The sequence below is a fragment of the Taudactylus pleione genome, unplaced genomic scaffold (genome assembly GCF_031769625.1).
Source record: "Taudactylus pleione unplaced genomic scaffold, aTauple2 ptg000774l, whole genome shotgun sequence".
Classification (NCBI taxonomy): domain Eukaryota; kingdom Metazoa; phylum Chordata; class Amphibia; order Anura; family Myobatrachidae; genus Taudactylus; species Taudactylus pleione.
In genome coordinates this window covers 3,409,259-3,424,694 of record NW_028285176.1, presented here as the reverse complement: position 1 = coordinate 3,424,694, position 15,436 = coordinate 3,409,259, and the positions used below count along the sequence as shown (strand labels likewise).

The 15,436-nt window shown below is 42.8% G+C and overlaps 1 protein-coding gene across 1 annotated transcript in view; it reads right to left on the bottom strand.

Annotated features, from left to right (window-relative positions):
- STK10 (serine/threonine kinase 10) overlaps nucleotides 1-14,332 on the bottom strand; it is a 116,261-nt gene extending 101,929 nt beyond the window's left edge. The window contains exon 1 of the mRNA XM_088457634.1: nucleotides 14,039-14,332. Within this exon, the coding sequence (XP_088313760.1) occupies nucleotides 14,039-14,191 (153 nt within the window). The 5' untranslated portion in view covers nucleotides 14,192-14,332. The remainder of the gene's footprint in view (nucleotides 1-14,038) is intronic.
- Nucleotides 14,333-15,436: the final 1,104 nt, after the last annotated feature.

The window sequence follows — 15,436 nt, the reverse complement described above, 5'->3', positions numbered from 1 at the left end:
CAGAAAGTCATACTGTGAAAGTAAATAGTGAGGGAAACCTGACAACACAAAAAGGAAATGCTAACTATGCTGGAGGGAACGGGGTAAACCACATAGTTCCTTGCTTTGAACAGATCACTATCTAGAAAATAAATACATATGAACGTGAGTGAGTGTTTGTACTAAAAAGAACCAAACCTGGATTCATCCTAGGTTATAAAGGACACGCATCCCAATAGAAGTAACTGGAATGGGTATGAAATGCCAGCTGTAGGGAAGCCTCCTGTCAGAATACCGACAGTGGCATCCCGGTCGGGTAAGTCTGCCCTCCCCCCCATTTGTGCCTAAACCTAACCCTCTCCCCTTAGTGCCTACCCCCCCTAGAGGTACCAAACCCTAAACACCACCCCCAAAACCTAACCCTCCGCCCCCCCTCCTCCCTCCCCCTCTAAGAGCGTCCCGGACAACCTCGTTCGGGCTGGCATCCTTAGGCATTCCGGCATCGGGATTAAGATAGGTGATGCCTATCTTAAGTCCCTTGTTGGGATCTCTAGGTCGGTATTGAGACCAGCGGCATCATGGTCGCCGGTCTCTTAACTACATCCCGAAGTAACAGCATATCAGAATACCATTCCCCCAGGACTTGGTTGCTTAAAGGGTAAGTATACTGTAATAAAGATAAAAAAAGCCAAGGTAGTTGTAGTGTACACATTTATATACACCACTTAAAGAGTACCTTTCACATGACAATCCTACCTTGAAATGACAAATCCCCAATGTTAAGTTTTGAATGCACCCAAGATAAAAACAAAAAATACTGCTGATCACCAACTTCGTGCATTTTATTACTCCCAATGTAAACCCATTTCTTGCAAGAACCTGTTGGCTCCTGGATATGACGACTGGTTCCTGCCTTCTACAATGTATTATCAATTCTCTAAATAGAATATCAGCCCTTTAGTCTACATAATTACATTAAAGCACAGGTTCTCAAACTCAGTCCCCCAAACAGTGCATGTTTTCCAGGTCTCCTCAAAGAATCACAAGTGAAATAATTAGCTCCACCAGTGGAACTTTTAAAATGGAATACACCTGCGTACCCGCTGGGTGACCTGAAAAACGTGACCTGTGTGGGGTCCTGAGGATCGAGTCTGAGAACCTCTGCCTTAAATAAATATTTAAACCGCCCTCCCAAGTTCTCTAAAATGATAATAAATGAACAATGGTACACCTATGATCACTCACCTTTGACAATCCAAAGGGTGCTTCTCACACAATACAAAAAACATCACAATACAGAATTCCACACTTCTATATTATTAATGTAAAAGAAATGTATGCTCAATACAAGGTTTATTTAAGGTTATCTCACTGTAGATATCATTGTGGTTTGGCATAGGACAATTTTCCAATAGGATCCAGACCACTACCATGTTTCATAATATGAATCAAAAGTGGCAACATGGACCCAGGGCATGAAATTAGTGGGAGGGCATCCAAACAAAACCTAATGGTGCATACACACGGTCAGATTTGTCAGATCATCGATTTCGTTGAACGATAACGATGAACGATTTCATCAATGATTTGAACGATTTTGTGAACGATGAAACGATTTCTAACAGTATTAAAATTAATGAAATCGCCCAAATCTTACTGCAAACACAGTCGATGTCAGATATCTTTATCTGACATGTGGGAACGCATGCCCAACATGTCAAAGATATGAACGATTTTTACAATAGTTATCATTCAGATCTATAAACAAAATCTGACTGTGTGTATGCAGCATAAGTCAGGCAGGTTTAACTGTGTAGGTCTCCCAAACTATTTTTTTTGGGACTATAAAAATGTAGATCTATGGCCTACAATGGTACCACTGCTGCCAGGGGCCAAAGTGTACTACAATACCATACAGGCATTACTGCCAGGATAACTTGGTGACCAGATTGAGGAGGATTGCTGCCCTTGCAAGGAGAGAGAAAAGTAGCCACAGCATGAGGAAGTGAAACTGAATCTGCCCTTAAATATATGCCCTGCAGAATAATTGTGAGGTTAAGGTGCCCAGACATCTGCGACGGATCGTCGTGATGTAGCAATGCAATCGGAAATGCCGACCGGCCACTATCGATGTTCGGCGATCTGTCGCAGGATCGCTGAAATTTTACATGTCCCCGACTTGACGATCACGATAATTTTTTGATCGCGATTTCGTGAAAATCCATCATGTTGGATTTCTGCAATCCTGCATTGCCAGGTTGCAGCATCGCGGCAATCCGTCGCTGATGTATGGGGCCCTTTAGCCCCAACAGGTCATGTTTGAGGATTTGTGTCTGTGGAAACAGATGGGATAATTACTGACCCAGCAAAATAGATTAATCATGTACAGACGAGTTAAAGAATTCCACAAAACATGACCTGTCAGTGGTACTTGAGGACTGGAGTTAAGGATTAGTGCTCTATATCACAGATTCTCAAATTCGGTCCTCAGGACTAAAAAAAACTCATGTTTTACAGGTTTCATTATACAATCACAAGTGATATAATCCGTTCTGTGTGGATCTTTTAAAATGTGTCAGTGAGCAATAAATACACCCGTGCTCCTGCCTGGTGACCTGGAAAATGTGAACTGTTTGGGGTCCTGAGGACAGAGTTTGGGGCCATCACCCTAGATCAGAGGTTCCCAAACGCGGTCCTCGAAACTCCACAAAAGGTCAGATTTTACAGATCTCTATGGTTGAGCACAGGTGACTTAATTAGTACCTCAGTCAATTTGATTTAACCACCTGTGGTCATCCATGGATATCTCGAAAACCTGTACTGTTGGGAAGCCTTGAGGACCGCGTTTGGGAACCTCTGCTCTAGATGATTAGAAACAGCACTAGTCTCCCACTGCAGCAAGGTGTCAGCTAAATATAGCATTCAGCAGAGGGCGATCCCAGCAGATGCCAGCTTTGGTCTCTAGAGATCACCTTAGGGCTGGGGCAACCATCACAATCATGTGAAAGCAAAATAGAAACACAAAGTAATATAAACAGATAAGCATTAGCTGGGAACTGCAATACAAAAATGTGTACTTTTTGAAGCCACCTTTAAATGGGCAGATGTGCATCATATTTACAAATATAAAATAGTCCTATTATTTTCTGTATAAAATGCTTTAGGTCACACTTTTCCAATGACAGGCAAAAAGAGAAACCATTGTAGCCCCTTAAAAATACAAACCGACACCGCTATTTTAATATGTACAACATGAGCAGACTGCATACTGGGAGGGCATAACAAAAATAAAAGTATTGCATTTCCTCTAATTAAATTAATCCTGAAATGCCTGTAGTACTTTAAGCCTAGAGTTATACTGTATGCATTGCTTCAACAGTAATACGGGTTACACACTTTGCTGACGGACCAACCCAATGACCAACTAACCGATTTTACCAAGCATACTGCACACACACTTACCAATCGGCCGCAGGATATGTCTGGCCACACGAACCAGCTGTGATACCATTGTCGCTTGCTCGGCTCTTGTGGCCAGCATATAGCTCTGTTCAGTCATCTGTACACACACGCAGATGTGAACGTTATATCTCTCAGATACATCGCATCTGCTGTGCTGCACAGCCAACGCGATGTAGCTATGAAAGACGTCATTCAGACAAATCATGTGCACAAAAGGCCAGATGCACTAAATATATTATTTATCGGCTCTACGAAGGATATATTGTGCAGTGTGTACCCTGCATAAACATTTATATATATATATATTATATCTATCAATAGAAGAAAACAGCGCCAAATTTGTCCACTCTGTTTAACGTGAAATACCTTTCACAAGTGTGTGTTTTTTTGTTTTTTTAATATTGGTAAATCTAATAGAAATATTATACTTATATATATACATATACTACTTGTATATGTAGCACTCCCTTGATAAGTATAAGGTGTCTGCTTGGTCAACAAAAAATGGTGGCCATGGCTAGGCCACCTTGGTACAAGAAACAATACGACAATATAGCTGACCACAAGCGCCTCCTAGTGCATATACAGTGAACCAATTAAACCTGTGCAAATCTCGCAACCTGTGCAAAAACAATTTTTTGTATTTATATCCTTGTCCTTATCCAGGACCGTGACATACAAGTGACTTTGTGCAATAAATACAACCGTGTAATATATATGAATAAATATATTTAAAACTGCATAAATAATGTGCATAAAAAATATTTAATTAGATAAAACAATTCATAGACAACACACAATGACATAAATACACAGAAATAATGGATAAAAAGCTAGTACTAAAAGATAATAAATAGCGATTTTTAGTAAAAAATAAATATGTATTTTTTAAATAAATCGGATTTATAGCTTATCTTTTCCAAAAGTATTTTGGGAAGAGTTCATAAAGTGCAAGGTCAGGGTCCCAACGCGTTTCGTCCTCTGGACTTCCCCTTATATATATACATACACACATACATATATACACTCACAAAAAAAAGAAACACATTATAATTCTATAGAAGAGAACTAAATATATTAATCTCCACTTGTGGTACAGCAAAGCATAGTATGTTACCATAAACTACATTTACTTGGAAGTGAACAATGTGAAATGACCTCTGAATACAGATAAAAAAACATCATGAAATTTACAGTCAGCACATGCCAATTTGTCTGTAGCATCAGCAATAACTGTGGAAGGCCATAATGATCTATGAATCCATTATACAAGAACACAGTGCAGGCAACATATCCCAACAGCTGTACAGCACACATGGGTTGTGTACATAAGGAATAAGTACACATGGATGACTTGATAAGCTAAGTTCAAGCTCCATCTCACATTAGGAAAATGTACAGCAAATACATAAAGATTCCTCAATAGGATACTATTTTGAGGTCCACTTAAGCAGGGTTTACTTCCTTCAAGCAGTACTGCCATTTAGGGTTGGCCATCCATGGCCTAGCAACAATCGATAGTGTAAATGTTCACCATCGATGGCCAGTCATTGATGGTATATGAGTGAGGGTGAAATATATGAATTTTGCACATACGTATGTGAAAAACACAAACCATCGATGGCTTCTGTCCAATGGTTTAAATCAGTCGACCATCGATGGGCGAGGTGTTGATGGTCACCACTACTGCCAATGGTCATTGAGAAGAAGGGTTCAAAAGTTGGGCATTTTCAGGGTCAGACTCTTATGCAGTAAATGCCTCCAACAGTCACCACCCCTCTGACATTCAAGTAATTTGCAGCAACACTTCTGGATATTTAGGAAACAAGAGCCAGCAAATAATCAGCTGACAAACATCACAATCCTGCTCACTATGCATCCCAAGACTAGTCAGGTCTTTCAGCTAAGCAGTAATACACACACACACACACACACACACACACACATACACACACACACACACACGGGTTGAGTCTCCCATATCCAAAATGCAAAATGCTTGGGACCAGGGGTATTTTGGAAAACAGAATATTCCGTATTTTGGAATATTTGCATTTAATAATGAAATATCTTGGGAATGGGACCCAAATATACACACAGAATGCATTTATGTGTTATATCACACCTTATACACACAGCCTACAGGTAGTTTTATACAATATTTTCAATACTTTTGTGGCTCAAACAAAGTTTGTGTACAGAAATTTATTTCATTTATGTTTCACATACACCCTATACACACAGCCTGTAGGTCATTTTATATATTATTTTTAATAATTTGTGTCTTTGATTGCTGGTTCAATGAACACAAACTTTTTCTAAGTTTTCATTATCTCAGTCATGCCAAAATAATTCCGTATTTCGGAATATTTGGATATGGGAGACTCAACCTGTACACATACAGACACATATTCTTGAAGGCACTCTCTGAAACCAGATATTCTTTTCGTGATTGCGCCCAACATAAATGATCACATAATCCACATATCCCTCTGCCCAGGCTACCAGTTAGGTAGTTCTATATGACACTGCCCGCTCTTCATCATATTATTTGGACTCCTGACATAATAAAGCAATGCACCTATGTCAGATCTAAAACTAGGCCTACACGTGCACCTAGCCCATACTCGCACCGCTCAGCTCCTCCCATTGGCAGGTGCAGATCTTTGCTTCTCTACAAACATCACAATGTTCTTGCTCTATAAACATTTTTTGGCAGTAATGATGGAGAGCACAGCAACAAACAGGTTTTTGTGTTTCGTGTAAGATCTCCAGCAAATAAACTTTGCACTTTAACCATACTAGTTTTAGTGTGTTTAATAGTTTCCGTTGCACAGTGTAAAATGTCCCATGGTAGACTGTACAGGTGTAATTTTATAAAATGAAGAAACAGAGTACCAAAAAACACATCTGTACAGTATAAAGAAAAAATACATGGTATGGTGTAATTGCTCAAACATGACAAAACATATCCAGTCATATATGACATATATAGTATTTTATATCCTTTGTATTAATAAAAAAAAAAAAACCCACTAGGTAAAAGGTTGTGTAAAATTATTATATAGGCCACTAAAATGCATAGAAAATTTATAAAACATAGAAAAGTGTAAATTCAGGGGTTTGACCATCAATGTGTGTGTTTGTTTGAATGTGCTTGTGATATTATTCAGCTTTATCAACACAAGCAGCAAGGCCTCAGGCGTGCGATAAGAAGTTACAGTAGGGTGTGCACAGGATGTAGCTTTCAGCTTAGACGGAGACTTCTCAGTTACCACAACTAAGCAATATGCTGAGTAAATGATGGCAAACTTGAAACGTGCTCTGTTATAGATTTTAGGAAAATATTTACAATATGAAAAACAAAAACTTTTCTGAAGCATACAACACACACACTTATTATCCATCTACCAGTACTACAATTCAGCTACTGAAAGAAACAATAATATGCTAATTAACAAAGGTTAGAAATTTTAAAAGATTCAAGTGCCTATTATATTACAACAAAGTAGTGAGCTATCCCCTGAAAACACATTTTTAGGGGCCTCACAAAAAACAACAATCAACGGAATGTGATCCCCCGTTTTGATCGCAAAAACAGCCTGCATAGTCTATGGAGATTTACCATGCTCAGGATGCCAAAGCACTGGCCTCAATAGGGAACACCATCATCAGATGGAGTTAGTCATTGTATCCTATGGGCTACACACTGCATGAACCCGATACAGACCGCTCGCACAAGTGCAGTCTGATCACCGCGCACTCGCAGTAGCACTTCTAGGTACCGAACTCCAATTTCAGGTATAAAATAACAGAGCAGCTTTATTTTACACTAATACCTCTTTTACACCATAGCAAAAATCTGGGTTATTGCTGGGTCTACCCGGGACGCAGCTCAGTGTAAAAGGGTCCCTGAAAAATAATCCGGGTCAAGCGACACGGCAATCTAACCCAGGTAGCTACCAGCGTCAGACCCAGGATGGACCTGGGTTATGGCGCAGTGTAAACTGTGCAACCTGGGTCATGCCTAAAATGAGCTGATCAGTGGTTGTGGAACAGTCACCTCCCACTTTTTATGACCTCACAAGTTTAGCAGGGCAGAGGCTGACCTGAGAATAACCCAGATCAATGGTGCTGTGTAAACGATGTGTCTGACCTGGGTTGGAACCATGTCTGAAATCCCAGGTCGGAAAAGAGGTATAAGAGTTGAGCTAAGACATGCTGCCAAATCTAAATGAGAATCTATTTGTATTGTTCAGAGGATCCATTGTACTGAATGAAATTAATTACTATAGAAACAGGCAGTTTCACATAGTTCTTACAGGATCATAAACATATGACTGGTTACAAACTCTGTGCTCTATTAGCATCATACTGTAGAGGTTTTACAGATTTCGTAACAGGATATTGCCAACAAGGAATCAAAAATAACAGACAATAATACCAGCTATTAAACAGGTCATCATATGTAATAAGCTTTCTATTAATGAAACATGATTGTAGTCCATGTCCCTGCATCTAAAGCAGTGTTCTCTTGCAACCATAACTACATCAGTGTAATCCCAGCTGACTTTAACAAAAAGCAACTGTAAGGCCAAGGCTGTACAATTCTGCCACTACAAATCTGAGGCTAGAAACTTAACATGTTCAGTTTCTATGTTCTATGGAGCCAAATGCCTTAGAGGACACTGCCTTTGTAAAAGTCATGTAACATCCTCATGCTTAGGAGAACTTTGTCCGACTTGGCAAAGCATCACTACTGAAGTTAATGGTCTGTGCATGCTCTCATACTATGGACAAGTTGGTACTTGGGGTAAATGGGGGGCAAACTAAGTAACAAGGACATACACAAAAAAACAAGCTATGTTTTATGGGTTTTGAAATTGAGATTAAGAATGGCTGCTGAAGGACATAAACCAGAAATGACCAGGGATGAGGACCAAGCTAAATAAAAGAGGATTTAAATTTTTCTTAAGAATTTAGAATTTTACTGTTGCTGCCATTATTTCACCATTTATCATGTTAGAGGAAGCACACTCTTTGCAGAAGCTGACATAAAAGAGCATTGCCAGTTATGATTGGCAAGTTTGTATTGTTTTACCAATCTGCCACTCGGTCTGCAGTTCCCTAGGTTGGTGGATGTCACCCAGGTGTGTAACTATTTTTACTCTGCCTGCTCCAGCTCTTAAGCTGCAGACACACACAACGATTTTGTTACCAACGATTTTAGGACCGATTATCTGTCAGATTATCGGTCAGATTTTTTAAAGTGTAATGAACGATTTTTTTGAACTACAAACGATTTTTGCATATTAACTTAATGAAAATCGTTGAGTTGACAAGTCTGACTGAACTATAAACTTCAAACTACAAACGACAAACGTGAACGCGCATGAACGATAATAGTTCATCGTTTGACTCAGGAAGTGAACGATTTTTTCAAACGATTATCATTAAACAACATCGTTTAACGATAATCGTTCAAAAAATCGTTGCGTGTGTATGCAGCTTAACTCTTTACCTTGTGTCTCCCTTCCTAGCTTCACCACTCTTATTAAATAGAAAACTGGAGCCAAGAGTGAAGCTCCTCTGACCACATAGTAAAGAATAACACGGAACTTGATTTTATTATTTGCCATATTATAACATTACTTTCTTAAAAATATAAAGGTAGGTCACGCCTGCATCATCTTCAAAATCAGAGGCGAAGGCACATGAAGTGTGTAACACATGGGGCCAATTCAATTAGCCAGTTTGTATATCCCACAGGTTTATTTTCTATTCGTTAATGCATCATGAAATTGACCGTACATATATAGTAACACAGAGGGCCTGATTCAGAGGTGAGCGCAGACGCGTCTTTTGGTGGTCGCCCGTATGCGACTTTATGCAAGTGCCGCTACAAATCCCTCCCTTGGTGTACATCTGTGGTATGTTTGTGCAAGGACTGAGACGCCCACATTTTGAGTGTCTGTAGACTACTGGCTCCATTCAATTCAGCGCGAAGCTGCGTAGCCCCAGAGAGAGCTCCCGAAGTTTTTCAATTCACTGTGCTGTTTGGTCCGACAGTTGCCAGTTAAGTCGGAGAAAGCCGGTTCTGACGACTTAACATGGGTATTTAGTCGCGAGAACAGGCATTCTCCGGCTATAGTGCCAGCGGCGCGGCTGTTAGCGCCGCGCTAAGCCGGCACTTTTGTAGGATTTCTCCTCGCACCCTCAGGTGCGAGAAGAGTCTTTTAGTCGGACCAAACAGCACGGTGAATGTAATAGCTCCAGGATCTCCCTCCCGGGGCTATTCAGCATCGCGCTGAATTGAATCAAGCCCTATGTAAGCCTGGTGCATCTTTAGGTGCCAACATCAGTAGCTCCATTGAAACTTGCACTAGTCCTATGCAAGGTGCAAATCTTCCATACGAGTATGGCTTCTAAGGAACAATAAAGCGTCTGTATACGCAAACACTATAGCGACACACCCGCGACACTCCCATAACAGACCCACACGATGGACCATCACCGTGCATCCGTTTAGCCACCCTGCACTTTTCCAAGACATTCCTGATACCGTGCGCCTTTGTGCTTACACTGTATAACGCATGTGCCGTACAAGTTTTTAGGGATTTTCTCGCAGTAGCAAAATAAAAAAATAAAACCTCTCAACTCCATGAACATCGACATTGCGTGCAATTCTGAATCAGACATATAATGTTACACTGCATGTTACTCACAAGACCTGTATTTGCCATTGACAAACACAGACTAGCGCAATGGCCTTCCTTCTTCCCAGTAGGACAAAGCAACATAATTTATATACACATTCTCAAAGCAAGGTTAACTAGTGTTCATTCTAGCACATTCAGCTGATGCAACAAACTGCTGAGATACAGACCAGAGTGTGCTAGAAGCACCAGAGCAGAGAGCAACACCCCAGACAGGAAAGAGGAACTGCACGGGTTGTGGCAGGTGCAGGGTGCTAGAATAAACATGATTAACCATTAGGTGACTAGTGGTCACTAGCATTTCCAGTGATGGGCGAGTGGGAGATTTGCGGACCATTGTGTGTGGAACCTGACAAACATAGGAGATTTAAAAGCGAGTGGTGGTCTGAGGGGTGTTTTAGAACAAGTGGTATGTTTAAAAGAAGCAAATTGTGGGCCTGATTCAGAGCCGGACGCTATTTGCGAACGGTCGTTCTGAAAAAAGGGCTGGCTATTTAAATGAAGTGCTCGCTCTTTGCGGTCTGTTGACGCCTCTAAGCCTGAACGAGCGAACAGAACCTGCGGCCGCTATTTTGATAAAACGCCCCCTGGCCGCTCGCATCCTACGTCATCTCCGCTATTTATTTGATTAATCGAGTACATCGAAAGGCATCTGAACTGCTCGCAGTGCTTGTGGTTGGATTTTCCTACCGCAATCATGCGAACAGTTCAGGCTAAGAAACAACCAAGTGACGTGGCCGATGACGCTGCTTTGTTAATTATGCACACCTTTAAAACGCTCGTTTTGACCGTTTGGCACGCCTGCGTTCGGATCACCACTCCCCGTTTTCAAGCACCTTCCCCTGTTACCACCCACAAACGTCTCATTCTGTCACTCAAATTAGCAGGCACTCGTTATTTTGCAAGCACATGAATTTCGACCGCACTGACTGGTTCGCACACATGCGTATTACGAGCCGTACGCATGCGCAGTTGTGCGAACATCGCTTGGAGCGAACGAGCGGCCGCTTACGAGCGGCTCTGAATCAGGCCCAGTGTTCTTATGGATATATGGGGGTGTTTTGCGTGAGTGGGTATTATGCACCGTCTGTTGTGTTTTTGGGTGCAAATGGGACATTTAAATAGCATTTATATATCAGAAGGGATTTGTGTAGAACAGATGGGATCTGTACTAAGGGCACATGGTGCCACCCTGATTGAATTAAGATTTAATTTATTACAGAGAATAAGGTAATGTGTGGCCCTTCTGAAGGTTACGCATATGTGGCACTTGTAGTGTACCACACTGCTCGTCACTGGTTTAACAGAGGATATGAAAGGAGGAATGGGGAGCGTAAGTAAACAATAAAATAGTTGTATTCTTCCCAATGTACCAGACTGTCAAGATTGGTATTACAGGGAATACACACTGCTGTTATTGTACAGACACTAGGTGAACAATAAGCTGAACATAAATAAACGGTTTATTCTGTGATGATTGTGGGGAACAACATATTTAAGAGAGATTTCTGGTATTTCCCACTGAACACAAAAAAACAAAAACAAATTGAGAAACGATTATTCTAGGAGGTTATTTTCCCATAAGCCAAAACGACCTTTTTAAACAGAAAAGCTGAATAGACAATATATGGATAAGGGGAGTGAGACAAAATTGAACCATTCAAGCAGACAATTGACTTAGGAAACCCTACTGCTGTCTGAGAGTTTGCTTAGAAATGATTTCAGCTCAGTGCCTCTCCAATACAAAGAGGATCAAGAGCAAAAATGTTTAACCCTTCACCACTGAATACATTAACGCTGCACCATCAACCCTTGTATTGACATTGTGATGACTTGTATAATGGAAGTATGGAGTCAAGAAAAAGTACAGTTACTGATTAACTTCTAACATCCTTAACATAATATTCAGAGCATTTCTTAAGGAATGCTGCAATAAGAAATAGTCAAATACCCTGTGTAGAACTGATTGTAAAAGATGAAGAGTCCAGATAAAGCCAAACTCATTGTAAATTTCCATTGTACAGTAGTTACAATTAAATAGTTTGACATTTAGACATCCTCCAGACAAATAACATAGGATATTTATATTTTAGAGAATGTAAGGATGCATGACACACCGCATTTCGAATGAGATGCATCTCGCCACTCATCGCAAACATAAAGGCGCTTATTAACGCTGTATGCTTGAAAAGAGTCACAAAGGAAAGTTCTCCCAATAAGAGCTGTCTTTGCGATAGAACGTTTATGGCCCAGAAGTCCTTCTGCGCATGCATTGAGTGACACACGCACCGTGGGGGGGTGCAGGGAGGGATCTGACTGGATCCCTCTCAGGGGGAATTGTGAAAAGAAACCCATAGGCTTCTATTGTGCAACGCCATCTATCGCATGCTGGAGCTTGGTGCATATTCAGTAAGCGGCCGAACCTCCGAAAATGTCGTTTTCGAAGTTTTGAACGCAAAATCTGCATTGTTGCATCCCACCCATAATAACATAAAAGGGTCAATTCAATAAGGAGAGAGTCGCCATTATAAAGAAATGCAGGCAATGGCACCTATTCTCCCCTCAGACTCATGGAATTTTGTACTTAGGGCCTGATTCAGAGCCGGACGCAATTAGCGCTCGCTTGTCCAGAAAATAGGGGTGGCTATTCAAATGAACCGTTCGCTCTTTGCGGTCTGTTCACGCCTGTAGGTCTGAACGAGCGAACAAAACTTGCCGTCGTTTTTTGGATAAATACGCCCCCTGGCCGCTCGCATCCTACGTCATGTCCGCTATTTATTAGATTAATCGAGTACATCGACCAGCGTATGAACTGCTCGCTATTCTTGTGGTTGGTTTTTGCTACCACAATCTTGCGAGCAGTTCTGGCTATAAAATAACCCAGTGAAGTGGTCAATGACGCTGCTGTTTTAATTATGCACACCCATAAAACGCCCGTTTTGACCTTTAAGCACGCCTGCGTTCGGATCTCCACTCCCCGTTTTCCAGCACCTTCCCCTGTTACCACCCACATACGCCTCTTTCTGTCACTCAAATTATCAGGCATTCGCTATTTTGCGAGCACATGAATTTCGACCGCACTGACTGGTTCGCGCATGCGTATAACGATCCGGACGCATGCGCAGTTGGGCAAACATCGCTCGGAGCGAACGAGCGGCCGCTTACGAGCGGCTCTGAATCAGGCCCTTAGCCCTATGGGGCTGCAAACAAAAATACACGAGTCTGGTGGTACCGTAAGTGTGGTGTATAGACACACTTACAGGCACGACAGTCACATATTTATGCCACCCGTTTGCAAGTAGACATGGAATGGAGCACATAATTTAGGACAATTCATAAAACACACATACTTGTAGGTACCTAGGTCTTATAATGATCACCTTCATTATATCATCACTAGTGGGTGTCAATTTTAAACCCTACTCATGGTGGTATGCAAATAATATCTTAACATTAGCATTAGGTTTAGCAGTCAGCTATAATGAGAAACCGATTTTTGACATTAGGTCCATGTCGACATTTTGTCTATGTCAACATATTGTCACCATGTTGGTACTTAATGTTGACAAGGTAACCAACGTCATAACATACCAGACCCGTCCCGGCATGTGCAGCAGAGTACTGACTGTTGTATAATAAATGTATGTGCATAAAGCTGCATCAGTAATATAACAATCAGTGAGGAAGGGGGAACAGACGGGCGGCCATACAGCCTAGCACCGCTTGTGTAACAACTTCGCCTATGTTAGGATGGCCGGTGGGTCACGTAATACTGAGCTCTATGCCCTGTACTAGAGTACAGGTGTGCCAGTCCCTGTGCTGCGTGCGGCACCGCAGTGTGACAGTGACAGGCAGGTTGGCACAACAGGCGTCCCACTCACCTTGTACACCTTGCCGAAGGCTCCGTCCCCCAGCTCCCCGACTATCTCCCACACCAGGTTTGGGTCCAGGTCTCTCCGGACGTGCTCGTACTCCCTCAGCCTCCTCTTGTCCGTCGTGAAGCGCAAAATGCGGCGGAAGTTGGCGAATGCCATGGCCGGAGCGGGATGCGAGTGTCCCGGGCAATGTTACAGAGCTGAGCCCCGGTCGGAGCGGGCTCCAACACCAACTTGAAACTCTACTAGTTCCGAGCTCTCTGTGACTGTGAGAGGGACCAGGCACAGGCTCCGCCTATCACCCGCCCATAGGCGGTGTCCATCGCCACACGCTGGAAGTACACCTATGCCGGGCGTGGCCGCCGCCCCCCAGCGCTGGTATAAAGCGCTCTCACTTCCCCAAGTTTTATTTTTGGATGCAGCAGCGCCAGGGCGAGAGGAGGTGTGAGGAGGTGTGAGGAGGTAGCTGGTGCTTCGTGTAATCAGCTACGCCTTTGTAATGTGTGCAGTGTAGAGGGCTAGTAACACAATATTTACTGATGCGAGCGATCTGTGAGGTTCCGTAGTAGCTACGTTCTGTTTCTCTGCAAATAGTGATAGTATCACACATTTCTGATTGCACCCTTGGGAGCTCCTAAAACGGGACTATAAAATTAATGTGGGACAGAGGGTCTCATTCAGACCCGCTCGCGAGCGCAGGACGCTCGCAAGCGGGTCGATGGTACCCAAATGCGCATGCGCACAACGGAGGGAGCAACACCCTGTAAGATAGGTCGGACACGCTGAGCCTCAGGAAGGGACCTCGGGGCCACAATTACGGACTAACAGACAGACCTTCCGGGGACTAGAGGATGGTCATAATTGGCACTTTTAGCCTCAGACTGGTTACACCCGTATGGCAGGCACCAGGGTGCAATCCGAACGAAAACGCCAGAGGGAGGGAAGAGGGATGTGGAGGGGAGGGGTTAGCACTCACAACAATAATCGAAACACACGAACACAGAATGCGCTCACCGGGTATGCTCTTGTCCCCTTGCTGGCCGGGTGGTCCTGATCCCGACCCCTGTAAGAGATCACATCGGCCTAGCGCCACCCGGTGGCGATACCATGGATGTGACGATATACCACAACGAGATACAAGGGCCTCGGCCTAATGCCGAACGTTGGTGATACAGTGGATGTAAAGATATACAGCAACCTAACACTAGATACAAGGGCCTCACCGAGGGCTTACCTGAACCGCTGGCTCGCGTTCTGGACTCCTTCCAGCGACGATCCGCCTGCTCCGATGGCTCCTGCACGCTGTCCCTGCCGGGCCGCACGCAGGGGTTTAAATAACCCACCGTGCGGCCTCCTGGGGTTGATGACGCGGCACCGCGTCTCAGGGTGATGACGCACCACACC